The sequence below is a fragment of the Ovis canadensis genome, chromosome 7 (assembly GCF_042477335.2).
Source record: "Ovis canadensis isolate MfBH-ARS-UI-01 breed Bighorn chromosome 7, ARS-UI_OviCan_v2, whole genome shotgun sequence".
Lineage (NCBI taxonomy): Eukaryota > Metazoa > Chordata > Mammalia > Artiodactyla > Bovidae > Ovis > Ovis canadensis.
Genome location: NC_091251.1, coordinates 102,484,565 through 102,507,590, shown reverse-complemented (window position 1 = coordinate 102,507,590; position 23,026 = coordinate 102,484,565). Strand labels below are relative to the sequence as shown.

The following is a 23,026-nucleotide window of genomic DNA, read 5'->3' as shown; positions in this document are numbered from 1 at the left end:
TCAGGGAATCATGATATTCTTCGAAGATACATAGATGACCTAACATTCTATCGATAGATATAATATTCGCTAGAAGGCCTACCATTCTATTGATATAGATAATCTAGTCAAGAATTGTGATTTTTTGCCTTTTTTTCTTTTAAAGTGCTTTTGAAATCATTGTTTTTTATATGTGCTTCAACAATAATAAGGAAAAATAATTTCAATTTGTGTTTTGATCATAATATATGCTTTTCTGAATGTTTCCAATTCATTTTTTTTTAACATGGATAATGAGAATGATTCTTCGGTTTTGTTTTTTTCTTATTGAATTGGCAGGATAATTGACTTGCCCATGTATTGAGCTTTTTCCTTGATAATATTTGACTTGGAGAATCTTAAATTGCCATCTTTTCCTTCTGTGTATTGCTTTCATGCTGAGGGAAATAAAAGAGCTGTATGTAATATATACTAACTTTTCAAATGTGAATTTTTTAATGGTTGAAAAGTAAGGAGGATCAGTGCTAAAGTGCACGCTTCCTAAATGTGTATGCAGTCTGGTCATAAGCAATTTAAGAAAGGCTAGAGTACTGATATGTTAGTATAACCCAGCAATCTCTCTGCATGTTTCCTTCTGTGCAGAAAAATAACTTATGTTTTCTTGAAAATTTTTTCTTATCTACCTTTTGGTTCCTTAAAAAAAAGGAAAAAAACTGTACATACTTGATAGTCAGGCCTTTGAGGAGTTGATTCCTATTCCTATAAATCACCATGGTTTTAAGCAGTATCATTCCTTTGGCATCACACCAGCCATTTTCAATCCTTTCATAATCTTCCCCTATAGCTCTTCTTCAATGGAAACAGTGTTCGGTTAGAACATTCCCTTCCCATTTTTCCTGACTGCTACTTATGTCTCCATTAAGCCTCCACTTTTCTCAAGAATTTTCAAGCCTGGCTTCCCTTCAGCCTGTTTCATTACATATAATTTTGCTATTATCTTTGGTGATCTCCAAGTTTAAGTCAGCAGCCCACTGGTCTCTGTGTTTTTATATTTCACTAACTTCCTATTGTATAGTGACCTTCAAATCACTCTGCAGCTAATTTCTGCGGCTAAAATTTGTCATCATCTGTAATTTGTGTGCAGATCTTTAGTTCTGAAATTTCAGTCTCTTATTGTCCATATTAGTTTTATTCCTTTATCCTCTTTTAACTGTTACCATCGGATTTTCATCTTCCTACATTCCATTGGCTGACCAACTGTTTCTTGCAATCAGTTCTTTTTCCCTCTCAGACTGGACTTCATGAAAAGTTAATCTGGTGACATGTTCACTGGCATCTTCAGTTTCCTAACTTCCACCCCACACATTTTGCTGATCTTCAGTCTGGGATCTACCTAACTCTCTACTTATTCTGTTGCTGCTCTGGAGTGGTACCAGCAAAACTTGCATAGAATATCATGTATATTGGCTCCTCTAGTGATCTTGGTTTCTTCCCCGACCCCAGCTCAATTCATTCCATCGCATTAAAAAGAAAAAAATTAATGTAGGCCAATTGCTAAGCATCTAGCCTAGCCCTCTTCTGATCAAGAACTATTCTTTATCTGAAGGGTAAACTATGAAGACTGTTGGGGACCTTCTGAAAAATTGTACTCATTCCTAAAAAAAAAACACTAGGAGGGAGATGTCCTCCTTCTCCGAACATTATTGTGTTTGACTGTGATGCCAGAAATGGCTGAGGCTGTCCTGCAATGATCCTGAGCCTGCAGCCTCATTAGGAGGGAAGGTGTTGCTGAGAGCGACGCAGAGCAGTGGACCTAGAGCTCTGACATACCGTGTCTGGAGCAGTTCTGCTTGGAATGATGGTAAATCACCTTGTAGTTTAAGCTAGCTTGAATTGGAGTTTTCTGTTACTTGCAGTAGAAAAAAACCCAAGCTGATATGAAACATCAATTCTCGGAATAAGGAGCTGTAAGTGAACAAACCTAAAATGATTGCCTATGTGGAGAAGTAGGGTGAGGACAGGGATGATCAGACTTTTCTCAAGGGAAAGCTGGAAAACCTTACCATGCTATTGGAAATAATTAATTGAGCCATTGGAAGTCATACCTGTGGGTCTTGATGATGTGCTTCAGGGGATGGTATTAAGTGACGAGTAGGTAAATGACTTAGGGCTTCCCTGGTGGCTCAGCTGGTAAAGAATCCGCCCGCAATGCTGGAGACCTGGGTTCGATCCCTGGGTTGGGAAGATGTCCTGGAGACAGGAAAGGCTACCCACTCGAGTATTCTGGCCTGTATAGTCCATGGGGTTGCAAAGAGTCAGACACGACTGAGCGACTTTCACTTCACTTCAGGAAAACTTTAGGATGTTGGAGTCTGTTGTGTACTTATTGCAGCCATTAGAAAACTCCCAGCAGAGAACGACAAGCACAGGTTGAAACTGGGCTGTCTAAAAACAGAGAGAAAGATCTAGGGGCATTGGGAGACTGAAAATCTGCCACCTTTAGTCCACATTTACCGAGTCTGATCATTTGGAGTCTTTCAGAGTTGGAAAAGCCAAATCGTCTATCTATGCTAAAGTTAGTCCAAGTAAGAGAGGGAGGTAGGACATTTAGCAAAAGTTTAAATGAGGTAAAAAAAAAACAAGCCTGATTTATCAGGCCCAGGCACTTCTACTCAAGCATTTCTCACCAAAGGAGACCCAAGTCCATTGTTTTGGATTCCCTCAAGATAAAGGTTATTCAACTGAGGGCCCCCAGGAATCTCCAGGATGCTGAGGTGGTGGTTAGGACACTGACATTTTCAGACACAGAGTCAATGTCTAGACAAATCTTGGGCTATGGCTAGTAGCCAAGCATTAACCAAAAGAAAATAGAAGTTAGTTAGCTTGTAGTACATATATTGCCAAAGAAATTCCAAACTTGACCAGCATAGTCTGTGACTGCTCTAAGGCTGTCACTGCTGTCCTGAATTGATGTAACGCTTGGAGCACTGAAGGGGAGGATGAAACCTGGAGAGTTGTGGAGGGTGGTAGAGTCTGAGCTTTGAAGGACTCATCTTGAAACACCCCGTCTCTGCTCTTACCATGTGACAAAAATAAAGATAGTATTTTGCAATCAAAAACATTTTATCTGCTACAACTTCATCTTGAGTACACGATTTTTACTGATATCTTCAGGGCAGGGCTGCATGGAAGTCTCTTAACTCAGGGGCCTGTGTTTTCTGTTCCAAAGGTCAATCACTGTGTTTGAGCCACCTCCCCTATTCTCAGGTCCCTCCTTATGTTAGCCTTACAGCCAAGGCTGGATTCTGTCAGTTTTGTCTTCTTTAGTGTGGTACATAGGGTGACCTCCCAAAGATACCTCAGCCTAGTTTCCGGAAGCTGAGAATATGGATGAAATATCAGTGCCATGATGACATTATATGGCAAGGTTGATTTTAAGATGAGGAGATTGTCTGAATGGGCCTAGTCTAATCACAGGGGCCCTTAAAAGCAGATAAATCTTTCTGATTGTTGGGAGAAGGAGAAGTCAGAGGGATTCAAAACTTGAGAAGGATTCAGTGTGGAATGTTACTGGCTGCAGAGATAGAGGAGTCCATAAGCCATGAGTGCGAATGGCTTTTAGAAGCTCAGAAAAAACAGCTGGCCCAAAGCCAGCAAAGGTAACAGGGCCCCATGTCCTAGGTGCACAGAACTAAATTTTGCCAACACCATGAATGAACGTGGAACTGGATTCTCCATCAAAGCCTCCAGATAAGAGCCCAGGTTAGCTGACACCTTGTTTTAGCATCAGGAGATGAAAGGCAGAATTGCTTGCCAGGGCTGATAACCTATGGAAACAGTGAGATAATGTATGGGTGGTGGTGTTTTAAGCCATGAAATTTGTTGGAATTTGTTACACTGCAATAGAAAAAAAATACATCTGCCCTTGTTTAGCCACTCAGTCTGGTCCAGCTCTTTTTCGACCCCCTAGACTATAGCCCACCAGGCTCCTCTGTCCATGGGATTTCTCAAGCAAGAATACTGGATTTGGTTGCCATTTTCTTCTCAAACATCCACCTTAGGCTTATGATTATTTCTAGCCATTTTTCCTGCCTTAAATTCTCTTTGAAGTGAACTCTTTCTTCTGTGTTCTAGAGACTTTTCAATCTGGAACAGTAGTTTATCAGTGAACCCCTCTCTTCACAGTTTTGATCACTGTCTTGCATAAGTACCTCCTGGAGGCTCCAGGTTTCTCCTTAAACTTAAATCCCACCCCTTCTCTTTACTTCCCCTTTCCCAGTTATCTTCATCACAGCCCTATGATGTAGCTTTTATTATCTTTTTAAAGATAAACAATTTCTTTAAGGCCATACAACTGCTTATGCCTGGGCTGAGAATCCAGTTCTCCTGGTCAGAGCTCAGCTGCTTAATCACTTCCTTTTATTATTTCTCATGTTAGCTTCATGCTCTTTCTCCCTGTTAGAAATTTGAGGAGACCATTTTTTTGAAGTGATGGACTTATTTTATCATGAATTGTTTCACACTGAGGTGCAAAATATGAAGTATAAAAATGTCTTAAAGTATTTGCATTTTAACTCATTGCTAATTCTAAAATGAGAATCTTTTTTTTTTTTTTTTCTGGGTTCAAGCTGTGGTAGGCATCAGTAAACAAGTACGGAGATGCTATTGGTATCAGTGTTGGGGGAGAGGGGACAGTTTCAGCTTCCTTAGCTGTTGGCTTTTTCATTTGCATCGATGGACAGTGAGGATTAAAGGGTTAGTTCTTGGCCTTTGTTCCTGAGCAGTAGCCCTAACTCCCAAAGAGGCTGGCAGAGGGTGATGGCCTTTCGGTCCTTTGACTTTTCTCATGAGTCCCTTCCTAACCTTTCCAACTCTTAAATTAACCTTATTTCTACCTTTATTGAACTTAAAGACCTCTGCATTACATACTGGTGTGTTTCTTGTCACTAATCAAATCACATTATTTGATTAACAATGACTGATTGTACCAAAACCTTTCTGTATCTACATTCTTCTTCACATTATCTTCCCTATCTGTTTTGCGGTTTCTCCATTTAAAAAGTGTGCCATTGAAATGCAAATCATTGTTATTTTAAGTAACATTGTATTATTTTAACCTCTGGTAAATAATAACTGGAGTCTTTTTTCCCTCGTTCTTCTGCTCAATTTTATCTTACCTTTAAGTAATTATTTATGATCATGGATTGATCCATTTTGTTGATGAAAATCTGAAACATGTATCTCAGTGTGATACTACAGAGCAGTTGTATTTTTCTGCCTTTTTCTAGCCTAACAACTATTTTTTATTTAAAACCAGAAAAAATACAAAGTATTATTTTATGAAATTTTCTTCTCCTTTTGGCTTAAACTTTATTTTGTTTTCTGGCAGTGTATGTGGTGAATTTTACAGTAATTTTTGCTTTCTGTTCCTAATCTGATAGATTCTAAAAGAAAAGGATGAACTGAAAAGCCAGCTTTATGCAGCGCTGCAACAAATAGAGAGTCTCCGAAAGGAACTGAATGACGTGCTGACCAAGCGTGCCCTTCAAGAGGAGGCGCTTCATCGTAAGGAGCAGAAGCTAAGTGATGTTGAGTCTCATCACGCTGATCTTGAACTGGAAGTCAAGGATTCCCTGGACACCATCCATAGGCTAGAAAGTGAATTGAAAAAACAGAATAAGATTCAAAGCCAGTTGAAAGCTGAGAAAGCTCACCTGGAGGAACAGATTGCCGAGCTGAAGGAGAGCCAGACCAAGGACAAAGCTCAACTTCTTGAGATGCAAGAGGCCATCAAGGACTTGAGTGCCATCCGGGCAGACCTCGCGAATAAATTGGCAGAGGAACAGAGAGCCAGGAAGGAGGTCCTCAAGAACCTTTCTGACCTCAGGACACAAACGAAATCTAAAGATGAGGAAACAGCTACAGTCATTACTCAGTTAAAGCTCGAAAGAGACATTCACCAGAGGGAGCTGGAAGATCTCACATCATCATTGCAGAGTGTGAAAACGAAACACGAACACAATATCCAGGAGCTGATGAAGCACTTCAAGAAGGAAAAGAGTGAGGCTGAGAATCATATTAGGACCCTGAAGGTACCTGCGCTGAGTTATCCTGATGATACTGGAGGAAATTTTCTGGTGGCTCATGAAGTTAATAAAGCGTAAACTTTTAGAGACGTTCTGTATTCCCAAGCACTGAAGGGGAGATAAAACTAACAATAAAGAGGCGTATTCGTGCCTGTTCAGCCAGGTTGAAATGAGTTATAGCGGCCACCTGGGAGCACCTATTGCAGAGGACTGAAACCCTTTAAAAAGAACGGTTAGCTGTTCGGGGAGTTCAGGAAAGGCAGACAGAGGTGGCAGTGAGTCATGGGCCTGAAACGTGCCCGCATTCAACATTTATGATCTTCTAAAATATAAAAGGCAAAGACTTGTCAAGGCCATAGAAGCTGTAACCATGGCCCCTATTAGCATGGTAACTAAAGAGGATCAGTCTGTGGGTTTTGTAAACCCAAGGCTTTTTGAGATTTACCCCTTCTTTTCCAAATCAGAATTGCCTGGGTAAATGCATAAGTGAGATCTTGGATTTGAGGAAGTATTTCTAAGATGTATATATCAGTATATTAGCGGTTATCACATGCAGGGGAGTCATCTCATAACATGATTGTCAGGAGTGTGATAAATCTATCCCCCCTTCCTGCTTTAGTTTTCTCTAGAGCACGCATCATCATATGATATAGATTTCATACTATTTATTTTTTAGTCTCCTTTTATTAGCATAAAAACTCCATGAGGATTGGGATTTGACTCTTGTTTACAACTATATCCCTAGTGCCCAGTTCCTGGAACATTAAAAATATCTTGTTGATAGGTGAATACATGCATAAATCTATAAAGATTGATTGTATTTTTTCTCAAAATTCCTTGAAATGCAACTATCATAAAAATGCTTGTGATAAAGATGAAATTATTAACTATAATTAAGATGCACTTGTAGAATCTTTTCAGCTAATTTATTAATTTTTCTTTAGTCCTATTTAGTCTACTGGCAGTAGTGAATTTGGAGTTATTTAAGTTGGGGTGGGCAGAGCAGAATGGAAGCTGGAGGAAATAGGTAAGAGGTTTGCATTCTATTTCATGTAGCCTAAGACACTGTCATTTGTAAGATGGATCTTTACTGCGTGCTTAGGAAAAAAAATTATGCCTATGAAAACGTGACATGCTGTCAACTATAAGATAACATCCCGAGGCAGAGAAGGTAAAATGTGAAAAAATTGTTTCTTTTGATATTGGTGAAGTATGGCATAATAGTCTTTTCAGTTTTGGTGAGTCCATAAGCAAAAGCAGAATCAGAGATATGGAGAAGAGAATACATATATATATATTGGAGAAGGCGGTGGCAACCCACTCCAGTACTCTTGCCTGGAAAGTCCCATGGACAGAGGAGCCTGGTGGGCTGCAGTCTATGGGGTCTGGAGTTGGACACAACTGAGCGACTTCATTTTTACTTTTCACTTTCACGCATTGGAGAAGGAAATGGCAACCCACTTCAGTGTTCTTGCCTGGAGAATCCCAGGGACGGGGGAGCCTGGTGAGCCGCCATCTGTGGGGTCGCACAGAGTTGGACACAACTGAAGTGACTTAGCAGCAGCATACATATATATATGAATACATATATAGAAAATAAAATGCATATCATATATGGATTGGTTGGTTGTGACAATAATAATACTAGCAGACATTTTTTTCAGCACTTAGGTTGTGCTGGTTTTATTACTGTAAGAACTTTATGTGTGTTACTCATTTAATACATCATCTCTGTATATTGTGTGATGTTAATTTATCTCCAGTGAAGAAATTCAGACGTGAGAAGTAACTTTTCCAGGGTCTTACACTGGAGAGTAATAGAGATAGGGCTTGAACTAAGGTAGTCAGGTACTTGAGTTCTTAACTACATTGCTGTACTGGAAAAGGTTTAGACTCTAGACTGGCTAGGTTTAGTTTTGGGTGACTAGTTGGATAATGAAGCTGTTTGTCCAGATGGATAATATAGACAGAGCAACATATTTGGAGAGAGTAATGTCAAATCCAGCTTCTTAACATGTTGTTGAGTTGGGTGGAAGAGACCTTAAACCTAATCATAAGAGGCTAGGTGGAACAGTTTAGTACGTGATAGGTTAGAAGTTGAGGATTAAGTGGAGATTCAAGTTAGATATTTCAGAGAAGGCAATGGCAACCCATTCCAGTACTCTTGCCTGGCAGATCCCATGGATGGAGGAGCCTGGTAGGCTGCAGTCCACAGGGTTGCTAAGAGTTGGACATGACTGAGCGACTTCACTTTCACTTTTCACTTTCATGCATTGGAGAAGGAAACGGCAGCCCCCTCCAGTGTTCTTGCCTGGAGAATCCCAGGGACGAGGGAGCCTGGTGGGCTGCCGTCTCTGGGGTCGCACAGAGTTGGACGTGACTGAAGCAACTTAGCAGCAGCAGCAAGTTAGATATTTGGGAGCTAGTAACCCATTGTTAGTAGTTGAAATCACGGGGTTTGGATGGCATTATGCAGGAGAAAGAAGAGGATGAAATTCTAGAACACCACTGTTTAAGGGAAGAATCGGCTAAACTGAGAATGAGTTCCTAGGAAATATAGAACAAAGAACCACACTTGACGCAGGAGGAGAACCAGGAGAGAATGGTATCTTGTCAACCTAAGGAGGACATTTTAGAAGAGTACAGTCGTGAGTGTCAGTGCAGCAGACAGGCTAAAAGATGAACTGAATAATGCGTTCGTTCCATTTGTCACAAATGTGGGGAGAAGGTCTGTGGGGAGATGTGAGGGGCTGGACCAATAACAGAGGGGGTAGATTTCAGCAGGAGACCGGGCATGTCTTCCCCTGAAGGTTCTGAAAGGTCTCAGGAAGCTGGGGAAGGTCGGCAGGGATGGGCTCTGGTTGTGGATGCGGATCTTGAGTGCAGTGGCTGTGCAGTGAGTTGTTCTTGGTGGTGAAGGCTGACACCAACCGCACGAGGCCAGTCTGGGAGCAGGTGATGTGCTCCCGCGGGGCTGCCACTGAAGAAGCGTCACGGAGAAAGGGATGAGAGTGGAGGGAAAGGAATCGGTGACCGCAGGCTGCTTGTTTGGTAGGAGTTCCTCGACTGGAGCTTAGATTTTCAGAGTTGAGGTCCAGACGCGTGGTAATGCAGTGAGTTGCCATTGTGGAATGTGGGTGAAGGTGGTTGGAAGGGAATGGGTCAAATAACTTTGATGTTAGTTTGTTGGGTAGATATTTGGGTGTTCATGATGCTGTTGCAAAGGTGTTAATGGGTCACACGCCAAAAACGTCAGTGAAGAGGATGACTGGTCGGTTGGCTACTGCTAACCAGGAAGGCAGAGTCGAAATAGTGTGAATCTCAGTGGAAGGCAGCGTTTTTGCATGAGGATGTGTATGTCATGATTTGTTAGGTCATGAGTTGAGAAATGGTTCTTTCAAGGAACTTTTGGTTTTCCTGGGAATGTTGAAACTGCACCCTCTCTTTCTTCTTGGTATTACCGACATATTTCATATTCTCACCATCACTATGTGTGATAAACGTGCATTCCAGCAGGAGTTGGTAATAATTTAATCAGTCCTTGCAGATTTAAGATCATCTGTGTAAAAACATCATTCTCACATTGTATTGAAAATATGCTTTCTTGAGAGGGAGGTGAAGTCAGGAGGTACAGCCTCCTTGACAGAAACTGCATTTGCCCCTGGACGCCTTGGCATATGAACAAGATAGCATGCATCATAGTAGCAAGTGGACTTCAGCCTGCTGATTTGGACTGTGGAGACGTGAGACACAGCTCTGAGGAGCCTCCCTACTTCCCCCTTAGTCCCTCTTTCTACCCCCAACTCCTCCCTTTCAGCCTTCAGATACCACCTGTGTTGCCTCTTTCAGAATGATGATCCAAGTGTATCACTTCCTGCTCAGAAACCTTCAAAACCCATTTTTATCTCAGAAACAAAGTCTCAGATCTAGTCCAGTCCTCCCTGATGTGGTCCCACCTGAGCTGTTCACAGTTGGAGCCTTTTTCTGTTCCCCAACTGGCCTCTTACAAACGGAAAACCATTTCCTACACTGACTTCTCACTGCCTGCTCTTCGTCCTGATTGTCTTTCCCCCCAGTCTGCAGGAGGAAAAGGGCTGCCTAACCTTTTAAGGCCCAGTTAATTTTTTACCTCTCTTATGGATTCACTGAAGATGGATATATCTCAACTGAGGTTGAGATAAATCTCTTGCTCCTCTGTTTCCATAGCAGTCTGTGGCTACCACTAGTACAGTACATTTAGGCTGCCTAATATTTTGGTGTGTTTGGGGTATATTCATACCTCTGCAGAAGGACAGGCAGCAGGTATTAGTTGCTTAGATTTTTTTTTTCAGTTTGTTTGTTTTTCATTTGGAAGACTGAGATGAGGGATTTGGTAGTCACTCTTTAATATGGTACAAAAGCAGCAGCATATGTGCTTAAAAGGAGACCAGGGATTGTGAGAGCTCAGTACTGTTCTCTTAAACCGAAATCACCCATGAGGGACAACCCCACCTCATGCTCTTTTATTAATATAATCCGGTACTTTTGACTCATTTATATTAGTTTTTAAATATAAATTTATTTATTTTAATTGGAGGTTAATTACTGTACAATATTATATTGGTTTTGACATATATCAACATGTATCTGCCACAGGTATACACGTGTTCCCCATCCTGAACCGCCCTCCCTCCTCCGTCCCCGTACCATCCCTCTGGGTCATCTCAGTGCCCCAGCCCCAAGCATCCAGTATCATGCATTGAACCTGGACTGGCGACTCGTTTCATATATGATATTATACATGTTTCAATGCCATTCTCCCAAATCATCCCACCCTCTTCCTCTCCCACAGAGTCCACAAGACTGTTTTATACATCTGTGTCTCTTTTCCTGTCTCGCATATTAAAAATAGTTGATAGCAGTGGTCATCATCAAAGGTTTAATATGTCGAGTTATGTACAAGAGGGCTATAGATAAATAGCTCTGTAAATGTTGTGTTTCTCTTTTGGCTTCACCTTAATTTATCACTTTTTCTGAGTCTAGTAAGTGCTGATACATTACCCATTTTTTTTCTCTGCACAAATTATATATTTTTCCCTATCAAGACCTACCCTTCTCATGCCTATTTTTTGAATTTAAATGTAAAATATTTTAATGAAATACTCTTGCTGCTATTAATATCTGAAGGTTCTTTGAAGGTTATTTGAAGGCTGTTATTGCCTCAAGATGATTTCAACAAAGGTAATTTTGTAGACTCTTACTGGGGTCGGAAGGCCAAGAGTAGAGTTGTGTATTTTTGCCATTTGCTGGCCATATGATCTTTGTCAGGTTACTTAACCTCTTTGTACTTCATCAGTAGAATGGGAGCAGTCACGTCTTTCTCTCTCACAGGGTTTTTGTGAGTGACATCACTGTGTAAACCCTAAAATGAAATGTAAACATAATAATGAGACCACCAAAAGAAGTAAGTTCTTCGTCAAACCTAGGCATTAGTGTTCTGATAAATGTTCTAAAACAAGTTCTCTGGGGGCAAAGGAAGGAACCCTGATCTGTAGCATTTGCCAAGTTCAGTGATTTAAGAGCCCCCTTCTGACTGGTTTCAAGCCATCAAACAGCATCACTGGACACACAGTTGGGAGCTGAATACAGCGGCTCCCTGAGAGTCTCTGTGAGCTGGTCCAGCTCACCAATGGCCTTAGGGCAAGACTGTCTATACACATGCTCTTTATAAGACACAAAGAACAGCCAGGCATTCTGCTGAAGCTTAAAATCATAATGGAACAGTTTTCCTGATGGGAGACTCTATTTTGAAAATTTATTTTTGGATAGTGAATACAGAATTCCTAATTTAAAAAAAAGATCAGTTCTTTTGTTAACTCAAAGTGGCGTCAGGTCTTCACTGAATTTTGTGGGGTGAATAAGATGGAGATTTTGTCTCAAACTCACACAACGTCTTCCCTTCGGGAAACTACTTCCCATGATTATGTTCCCGTGTATCTAATTAAATCCATACAGTGAACGTATGCAAAGAAGTGAATATATTTTGCACATTGAAACGTATTTTAAACAGATTCTATGTAGTTGCTTACAGGCTGTCTCTAGCTGGTGGGTGTAACTAGTACTAACCGCATTGCAAGTGCACCCAGCTGGTGTTTAAAACCTTATGATATACGTACTTTTCAAGGTAGTAAGGCAGAGCAGCTGAAAACGTGGGCAGTAGAGACAATCTCTGGGTTCAAATCCTGGCTGTGTTATGGTCGCTGCAGCCCCTTGGGAGAATTATTAGTGTTTTTCTGCTTGAGTTTTAAAAAAGGAGACAATAATAATATCTCCCTGGTCAGGTTGTGGTGAGGATGAAATGAGGAAAAGCTATACAAAAAGGTCTTAATGCCATGCTGACAGAGTCAGCATCCACATTATTGTCCTTTCAAAGGTATTTAAGTTCACATACCTGGCAAATCTTTGTTGAATCCCCTCCACACATTATTCCTAATAATATTAGGAAATTACTAATTTTTTTTTAAAGCTGATTCTGGTTATATTTCAAATAATAAACAAAAACCAGGTACACTATTGCATTATTGGTACTGAAATAATCCCTGGTAAACGTTTCTTACATACTTAGTTGTTTATGGTTTTTTCGCTGCTGCGATTCATAATCTTTTTAACCCCACAAGAGTGCTATTTATAATTACATTGCACAAAAACACACAATTCTTTCACAGAAAATGAGGAGGTAGCTTGAAAAGTAATATTGTGACGCTCCTCTTATAGAAAACGAAATTGATCAGGCAGCGATATCCCACAGTGTGTCTTTGTGGGGGCATTTCTCGGCAGGTAGTGTCCCTTCTTTGGGTTACACAGACCCCTGCTTACACCTTTATTAAGAGCTTCTTACTCATCGTTGTCAGACTTGATTGTTGCATCGGTGTCTTTTATGGTTCATGCCTGTTACCTTCAGCACCTAGTACAGTACATTGCACTTACTTGGTTGCCCAGTTAGTGCTAAGCAGAGCTTGGAAGTGCTAAGCAGAGCTTGAACGTACGGAAAGAATGTTTCCTTTGCATGTCTGTCTATGTGGGAATGCTTAGAAGTGGCAAAATCTCCAAGTATTTGCCCACTGATATAACGTGGAATTTCTCTTGTGTACAGTTTGGCTGTGGCCAGTGGACTTTCTCTTTTCTCCTTTTTTTTCCCCTCAGGCAGAAAGCTTAGAAGATAAGAATATGGCTAAGGTCCAGCGTTGTCAGCTGGAGAAGCTGAAATCACAGTATGACAGACTGACAGAGGAATTAACCCAGAATGAAAATGAGAACAAAAAATTGAAGCTAAAATACCAGTGTTTGAAGGATGAACTAGAAGAAAAGGTAAAGATGTGGATGGATTCTGATTGAAAAGGCTTATTTGCATTTCTTCTAGAACATAGAAGTTAATAAATGCTAATTTTCAGCTTTCATAGAAAAGTTGTATCAGTGCTAGATACAGTCATAGAAGTTTATTAGGATGCTGTGATTTTTATTCTTTCAACAACTAGTAACTTTCTAATACTTTTTATTTTAAATTTCTAATGGATCTTAAAGTAGGTATTTATAGGAAAGGTAGCAAAGAAAGGAGTTGTGGTTTATTAAAGACCTACTCGATGGCAAGCATTTATGCCAACAGATTGATTTATGTGTGCTCATTTAATTCACACAACTCTTTGAGTTAGATTTTATTGATCCCTTTAACCCATGAGGAAACCATGGTTCAAAATAAAATATGTAATAGTTAAGTGGTGCACTAGGCACTCTTCATGCTCATAGTCATTTTATGAAATTGATACTATTAAGCTCATTTTTGAAGTTACAGAGACTGAAGTTTAAGAAGATTGGTAACCTTGGAACATTACCAGCAGACTCACTGCTTTCCTGTCAGTAGGAATTTGGGGTGTATCTGCTGTACATCAGAGCATTTCAGGTGGCACTAGTCAGAGAAGGCGATGGCACCCTACTCCAGTACTCTTGCCTGGAGAATCCCATGGATGGAGGAGCCTGGTGGGGTATAGTCCATGGGGTCACTAAGAGTCGGACACGACTGAGCAACTCACTTTCCCTTTTCACTTTCATGCATTGGAGAAGGAAATGGCAACCCACTCCAGTGTTCTTGCCTGGAGAATCCCATGGATGGAGGAGCCTGGTGGGGTATAGTCCATGGGGTCACTAAGAGTCGGACACGACTGAGCAACTCACTTTCCCTTTTCACTTTCATGCATTGGAGAAGGAAATGGCAACCCACTCCAGTGTTCTTGCCTGGAGAATCCCAGGGACAGGGGAGCCTGGTGGGCTGCCGTCTCTGGGGTCGCACAGAGTCGGACATGACTGACACGACTTAGCAGCAGCAGCAGCAGTGGTAAAGAACCCACCTGGCAATGCAGGAAAGATAAGAGACACAGGTTCAATCCCTGGGTCAGGAAGATCCCCTGGAGGAGGGCATGGCAACCACCTCTGGTACTCTTGCCTGGAGAATCCTGTGGCCAGAGGAGCCTGATGGGCTACAGTCCATGTTGTTGTTGTTCAGTCACTCGTGTCTGACTGCTTGTGATCCCATGTACTACAGCATGCCAGGCTTCCCTGTCCTTCACCATCTCCTGGAGTTGCTCAAACTCATGTTCATTGAGTCGGTGATCACATCCAGCCACCTCATCCTCTGTTGCCCCCTTCTCCTCATGCAGGGTCGCAAAGAGTCAGACACAACTGAAGCGACTTAGTACGCATGCACACTATGTATCAGGCATAGGGTAGAATACTAGGGACTTTCAGCAAGTCACTACTTTTGTGGCAAAGTGTCGACTAAGAATAGAAGATAGAATATTTAAATTTGTGTTCTGTGTCTTTCAGTTCAGTTGCTCAGTTGTGTCTGACTCTTTGTGACCCCATGGACCCCCTGTCCATCACCAACTCCCAGCGTTTACTCAAACTTATGTCCATTGAGTCAGTGATGCCATCCAACCATCCCTGTGTCTTTACCAGCTTCTTGAAAAGATTTGCCTTCCAGTGTGATAGAAGTCAAATAGAGAAAAGACTTTTAGCATTTGGATAATAGGATAGGGCAGGATAGACTGGGCCAGATGAATCCTATTCTTGATAAGTGTTACTAACTAACATCTGTGATAAAGGAATTATCAAGGGGTAGGGTGTCATAAAACTCTGCATAAACCTCTAGAAGAAACTTTCATGCTTTGCTCTTCTTTTCCTCTGTCATTTCTGTATATATATATTTACCTTTCTAGTAATTGTTAAAATCAAGGAAATGAAATTTAAGTAAACTTCGTGTTTATGATTAAATGTGCTTAAGTTGCTAAATTTAGGCCTACACCCTTGACAGTTGTTGTAATTTAGCTCTTATGTCATACTTTGTTTTCATTATGTCTAATGTTCACAAATATTTAATGTATCTGTTTTCAGGGTGTAGTTGCTTTGGAGATAATGCTTAATATTCCAAGTTTTTCATAATTAAAATGTAGCCAGAAAGTTGTATTAATGTGTTATATATTTAGTTATTTGCATATAGGAACTAGTGGAGACATTTTTTGATACATTGAAGGTGTAAAGGTTACCTTATTCTGCTTAGAATAAATGTTTCTTCACTATTATATTTGTGATGTTCCAGATATATATGGATTATCATGCATTCATATAAAGGGAACATTCAAGACTTCCCTGGTGGACCAGTGGTTAAGACTTCGTTCTTCCCCTGCAAGGAGCTTGCGTTTGATCCCTGGTTGAGGAACTAAGATCCCGCATGCCCCATGGCACAGCCAAAATTAAATAAATAAGTAAATACATAGAACATTTACCTTAGAACAGAGTTTTTGTCAACTATGAATTGTTACCTGCTATGAGCGCTTGCCATCTACCTCTGTAAGGATTAAATCATGTGCTGCTCTGGCTGTTGACTTTCAATACCTCCCTAAGGGACTTCAAGGTAGAGATCAGGGATGAGGCACTCTGTGCTCTGGGAAAACTGGCAGAACAGGTCTCCAGAGAGTTAGATATTTTCAGGATCTGATTTTATGAAACCAATCCTTGTACCTGCTCGCATCTAGAAAAGCCCTAAATCCTTTGCTGGTGACATCAGTTCCTTGTAACTAGCAGAAAGCCTTTGCAAAGATAAATGTTTGGTTGCATGAACTCCATGTTCACCACCAGAGTCACATAGATATTGACTTCGCCCCCTACCTCTTTGAAGCAGTTGCCCAGAGCTCTCTGAGGTGCTGTCTCCCAGGCTGCAGCACTCATTTTGCCCCAGATAAAGCTTAACTCTTATGTTGTATGTTTTTTTCAGTCGACAGTTTCTAGAGTTAGTGGTTGTATAGTAGATTCTCCCTAGCCTCCCTTAGTGGTTTCCCTGTCCACAATTTCAGTTACCTGCCACAGCAGATTACTGAAATGACCAATTTTGGACCAATTGCGGTGCAGAAAGATTAATTGGAAAATTCTAGAAATCTAAGTTTTAAGTAAAGTCGCTCAGTTGTGTCCAACTCTTTTCGACCCCGTGGACTGTAGACCACCAATCTCCTCCATCCATGGGATCCTCCAGACAAGAATACTGGAATGGGTTGCCGTTTCCTTCTCCAGGGGATCTTCCTGACCCAGGGATCGAACCCAGGTCTCCTGCATTGCAGGCAGACGCTTTAACCTCTGAGCCACCAGGGAATTGCACATAATTCTGAGTAACATGGTGAAATCTTCCTCTGCTGCTGCTGCTAAGTAGCTTCAGTCGTGTTCGACTCTGTGTGACCTCTTAGATGGCAGCCTACCAGGCTCCCCCATCCCTGGGATTCTCCAGGCAAGAACACTGGAGTGGGTTGCCATTTCCTTCTCCAATGCATGAAAGTGAAAAGTGAAAGGGAAGTTGCTCAGTCATGTCTGACTCTTAGCGACCCCATGGACTGCAGCCTACCAGGCTCTTCTGTCCATGGCATTTTCCAGGCAAGAGTACTGGAGTGGGGTGCCATTGCCTGTTCCACTTTTTTCCACCTGGGATGCCCTCTTATCTCAGTCTGCTGCTAACATCCAACCAGCCACATCATCCTGGCTTGATGGCCCAGAATCACCCAAAGCAGGTGAGATCCTCCTTCTGAGGTATTATCAGAAGGTCAGTAGTAGCTTAATGCTGTCTCTTCATGTAGGCATTTTAATGTCTGATATCCTCACTAGAAGTGTGGTGAATATGGTACAGTAAGATATTTTGATAAAGAAAGAGACCACCTTCATATAACTTTTATTACAGTGTATCATTGGTCATAATCACAGTTGCCCTATTTCATTATTAGTTACTATTGGTAATCTCTTACTGTGCTGGTTTATAAGTTAAACTTTATTATAGATATGTATGTGTAGAGCATCATCACTTTTCTGACAAAGGTCTGTATAGTCACAGCTCTGGGTTTTCTAGTGGTCGTGTATGGGATGTGAGAGCTGGACCATAAAGAAGGCTGAGTGCTGAAGAATTGATACTTTTGAACTGTGGTGCCGGAGAAGTCTCTTGAGAGTCCCTTGATCTGCAAGGAGATCAAACCAGTCAATCTTAAAGGAAATCAACCCTCAATATTCATTGAAGGGACTGATGGTGAAGCTCCAATACTTTGGTCACATGTTGGGAAGAGCTGACTCATCGGAATAGTCCCTGATCTTGAGGAAGACTGAAGGCAGGAGGAGAACGGGACAACAGAGGATGAGATGGTTGGATGGCATCACCAATTCAATGGACATGAGTTTGAGCAAGCTCCGGGAGATAGTGAAGGGCAGGGAAAACCTGGCATGCTGCAATCCATGGAGTCGCAAAGAGTCAGGCACAACTGAGTGACTGAACTGATGGATGTGTAGGAAAAAAACATGGATTTGGTACTGTCTGCAGTTTCAGATATCCCCTGGTGGGGTCTTGGAATGTATCCCTCAGATAACTGGGGATTCCTGTAGTCCTTTGCTATATATTGAGCGTCTAGCCTGTGGGAGGCATTGCTGGATGCTGAGGATAAGATGCAGGTCTGAAGTTGAAAGTTTATAGTGGGATCATTAAAAGAACTATCCCTTTTGATTGTTAAAACTATTGAATATATAGTCAAGTCCTGATAATGGGTGCTGATGCAAAGAAGAGATATCTAAGGTCTAAAATGGTAAGTAATCTTAAGAATACAGAGACACACACTCACACACACAGCCTGTGGGCCTGCTGTAAATGCTTAATATCTTTTGTTTACATGATTGCTGTATCCTTTTGATTGGCTTAGCTGTTTTTGTTCACCTAATTTTTTTAAAATATAATTAGCTGTGAATCTAAACTTCACTGGATCAAGTTATATCCAGATAGGGCCTTCTCTTTCAGAGGTAGTGAGGTGTTGATGGCTATGGACAGAACTTTCAGTTTAAATCATTTTCTAGCCATGTGGCATTAGGCAAGTTGCTTAAAACTCAAAGTCTCAGTTATAGCATCCTTAAAACTGGTATAATAATAAATTCTAATGGAGTTAAATGTGAAAATGTATTTAAAGTGCTTGGCAGAGTGTCTGATACCTGATCAGCTATCAATTAGCAGCTGCCATTATTTTATTATCGTTAAGCTACTAAGTGGATGCCAGTTAATGGTTCAGCCAAGCAATAAACCAATCAGCAAGCATTGATTACTTATGATATGTTAAGGATTAAGGGCCAGGGAAGTGGGAATAAGACTTACTGCAGAACTATGTTGATTGAATGTTTTGAGCCAGAACTGTGTTGAATCACTTGAGATGACAATCCACAAAGGAGGAGCCAACTTGAGAAGAGCTGGCATTTCCTGTTGAACAGACAGGAGGGTGGGTTTGTAATTATGTTTGCTGTTTGAAGAGAGGAACCAAATCATGACTGTTTTCCTATCCCCAAGATTAGGTACAGAGCTTGACATAATGGTAGGTAATCTATAAGCAAATTGTGGACGAAGAGACATGAATGTGTATGCATACAGGCTCCTATGTTTGCGTGCGCGCTCAGTCGCTCAGTCACGTCCTACTCTTTGTGACCTGATGAACTGTAGCCTTCCAAGCTCCTCTGTTCATTCTTGGATTTCTTGGGTTTCCCAGATAAGAATACTAGAGTGGGTTGCCATTTCCTCCTCCAGGGGATCTTCCTGACCCAGAAATTGAACCCGTGTCTCCTGAGGCTCCTGCGTTGGCAGACGGATTCTTTACCACCTGTACCACCTGGGAAACCCTGCTTACGTGTTTATGTGTAGATAAAAAATGTGGTAACCTGTGGCTACAGATGTTTGTTCATTCTCTCCTCCTCTCTCTCGCTCCCCTTCCCTCCCTCTCTTCCTTTCCCTTCCTTTCCTCCTTCTCTTCCCTCCACTCCTCCTTTCCCTTTCCTTCAGTGAGTGTCTATGTGTTGGCCAGTCTGGGGGAAATAAAAACAAGAAAACAGTACAAAAATAAGTCCCATGAAAAAAAGCCCATGACTTATATCCCAGAGATTCCTGCTATCCAACCAGTGCAGTGAACTTGATAAACAGGGCCCAATTGAAGGATTTATAATCCTAATGAAGAGATTTCCAATCAAAAGGGTCTCTATAGAACCATTGCTTATAGATTACGTAGGCTATCTGGGATGCTTAGCTAACTCATATGATACTTGCTTTTCTCCATTATTATACTTTAACTTCATTTTCTATTATTAGTTCTTTTGGGAGATGTGAGTAGCTGCAATGAAACAATTAGGAGATGAATTGTGAGACAATCTAAGGCAATTGCAGTTCACAGGAAAGTAAGCATTGAATAGATTAGGGTCTGCAGAAATGTGCTTTTGTTCCTTCTCATGAAATCCGTTATTTAAATTGTTTGTGAAGTGACATGTAGCAACAAACTTAAAGCTATGGCTGTATTGGTTAAAAACTCTTAAGAAATAATTTTCTTATATAAAATGTGGATCTTTAAAAAGATGATTATAATTCAGATTTGCAAGTGTGATGATGATGCCATTTTTACATAAGCTGGAAACTGAGGCTGAGAGCATAGTATTGTGACTTGCCCAACATTGCACAGCTTGTGTTGGAAACAGGATATGAGCGCAGATTTCTTGTGTTTTCCCCTTTATTTACTGCCAGTAAAATGACTCACGTTTCTGTCTTTTCATTGATTTCTTTAGTGCTGAATTTAAATTTGTTGTTATTATAGTCAACAGATTACCATATCCTTTCTTATTTGTTTTTAGTCTGTATAAATTTTGGATTAGAAGTCATCAGTAATTTTTTTAGAAAAGTCTAATTAAAACCTGATATTTCCACATAAAAGATATCTGTGACTGGAAAAAATGAATCAGCATTGTTTAATTTTGTTTTGTTTCTAATTTGACCATCTGTTTAGGATTGTTCTTTTTCATGAGGTGAGAAAATGTATATGATTGTCAGATATTTGTTCTATAAAATAGTCACTCTGCTAAAATCACAGTTTTACATTTTTTACCAAGAACTCCTTGATAGTAGCAGGCAGAATTATCTGGTTTTTTTGTTTGTTTCCCCCCCACAAGTATGAGAAAGAAGTAGAAGTTAATGAGCTGTTGACTTGTAGCATTTATTTTAATGATTACACTTTAGGCCATTTTTAGGCAATCTATACTCTTTCTTTGGTGCTTCATCTTTTTTATATCGTGTGAATAGACTAAATCTATAACTTCTACATATTAATTTGAGGGCAAACTTTAAACCAGACACTTTAAATAAATACTAACTAAGATAATATGAGTAATTTCTTGTCAGATTTCTCCCAATTAAAAAAAAAACAATGAAAATAACAATAAAATGGTCAAATTGAAGGCAAAATTATAAATTTATCATTTGTTATTTGTAAAGTGCTTTTAACTGAATCCCTGATAGTCGTTTTTCCAGAGTAGTCTGTCCTTTTTCAGAGAACTGATGGAAACACCAGAGTGTTACCATGTATGAATCACTCGGCCAGATGTTAGGAAATACGTTTAGAATGCATCGATGGAGTGACCTTATATCCAGCTGTGGTGGAGGGAGGGGCAAGACCCACAGGTGCATGAAAGGACATTTGATCTCTACTTCCCAGACTGAAGCAGCTTCCCTGGTGGCTCAGATGGTAAAGAATCTGCCCACAGTGTGGGAGACCTTCATCCCTTGGTGAAGGGAATGGCAACCCACTCCAGTATTCTTGCCTGGAGAATTCCATGGACCAAGCAGCCTGGCGGGCTGCAGTCCATAGGGTCACAGGGTCAGACACGACTGGGTGACCAACACTTTTACACTTCCCCAGACTGAAACGAAGGTGTGGAGAAGCCCCTTCCTACGTCTTTCCCAATGGCAGTGAACTCTCTACCAACCATTTACAATCTAATCGGTTGGTTTTAAGTGAATTTAAGGAGGGACATCCAAGTTTGTGTCTTTATGACCCCTGATTTGGATTTGACTTTGAAGCATTCCAAGTCATTTTGAACGGCTTCCCTGGTGGCTCAAGTTGTGAAGAACCTGTCTGCCAATGCAGCAGGTATAAGAGACGTGGGTTCGATCCCTGGGTCTGGAAGATCCCCTGGAAGAGGATATAGCAACCTTTTCCAGTATTCTTGCCTGGAAAATCTCCTAGACAGAGGAGCCTGGCGGGCTACAGTCTGTTGGGTCACAGAGAGTCAGACACGACTGAGTGACTAACACTTCACTTCCACTTTTCAAGGCATTTAATCTTTAACTTGCTGTCAGTTCAGTCGCTCAGTTGTGTCCAACTCTTTGTGACTCCATGGACGGCAGCACACCAGACTTCCCTGTCCATCACCAACTCCTGGAGTTCACTCAAACTCATGTCCGTCGAGCCGGTAATGCCATCCAACCATCTCATCCTCTGTTGTCCCCTTCTCCTCCCGCCTTCTATCTTTCCCAGCATCAGGGTCTTTTCAAATCAATCAGTTCTTTGCATCAGGTGGCCAAAATATTGGAGCCTCAACTTCTGCATCAGTCCTTCCAGTGAATATTCAGGACTGATTTCTTTTAGGATTGACTGGTTGGATCTCCTTGCAGTCCAAGGGATTCTCAAGAGTCCTCTCCAACACCACAGTTCAAAGGCATGAATTCTTCAGCACTCAACTTTCTTTATAGTCCAACTCTCACATCCATACATAACTACTGGAAAAGCATACCTTTGGCTATATGGATCTTTAACTTACTGAGTGGCTGATAACTACAGGAGCTTGAGAAGAAAGAAGTCTTTGGAGCACTTTTCTCTAAAATCCTGTATTGCTAGTTTGGTTTCATTTCCTTGTGAAACTGTGAGTGATATCCAGAGTGTAGGAGATAGACTGCTGATAGTATGTAGTTGCTTGGGGTATGTCAATTAGCGAAGGGGAACAGGCCACCTGAAGGTTTCTACCGCCTGGGTGTCAGTGCTCTGCCGGATGCTGAGCAGGCCTAGCTTGCCTTGTAGACCCTGAAAGTTTCATACAGTGAACGTCCAGCTTTGTTTACATGGCGTTTCTTTTACCACCATTGAAAGCACTTGTTGACTCAGTCCATTTTTTTCATTTAATGTTGAACAAGCAGTATTCTTTAAATTTATGATAAGCCAATATGTAGAAGGTGCTTATTGTATACATGAGTTATATTATTTGGCGATTTGTTTTTCCACTTTTTTTCCCCATAGCCTTTCATAGGAATAAATGTATACTTTAGCATCCTGCAAGGAAAAGAAAAAGAGGAGAGAAACAAATTCTGTTGGTTTTCTAAAGACACTGTAAGTTTATAAACATTTTCCTGGAGATGAATGGTGCAGTTTTTTCTTTTGAAAATTAAACAGTGTTTCTTCCAGATGCATAATTTGAAACTCTAGTTGTTTGTTTCCTGTCCATGTTTTGTTTCAGAAATAGAAATGCATCAAAAGTGGCTGATTTTAAATAGCTAATGTTATTTATGTTTCCAGGCATTGACTTAAGAGAAATAACGTCTTGATTACAAAATGGTCCTA

General features: G+C 40.9%; 1 protein-coding gene across 8 annotated transcripts in view; it reads left to right on the top strand.

Annotated features, from left to right (window-relative positions):
• The window catches only part of CEP128 (centrosomal protein 128), a 456,691-nt gene that overhangs the window by 164,345 nt on the left and 269,320 nt on the right, over nt 1-23,026 (top strand). For 7 of the 8 annotated variants that reach the window (XM_069595215.1, XM_069595214.1, XM_069595217.1 and 4 more), the window contains 2 exons: nt 5,421-6,071; nt 13,248-13,412. In XM_069595215.1, coding sequence (XP_069451316.1) covers nt 5,421-6,071; nt 13,248-13,412 — 816 coding nt within the window. The remainder of the gene's footprint in view (nt 1-5,420; nt 6,072-13,247; nt 13,413-23,026) is intronic. The other variant, XM_069595218.1, reaches the window with a different exon arrangement.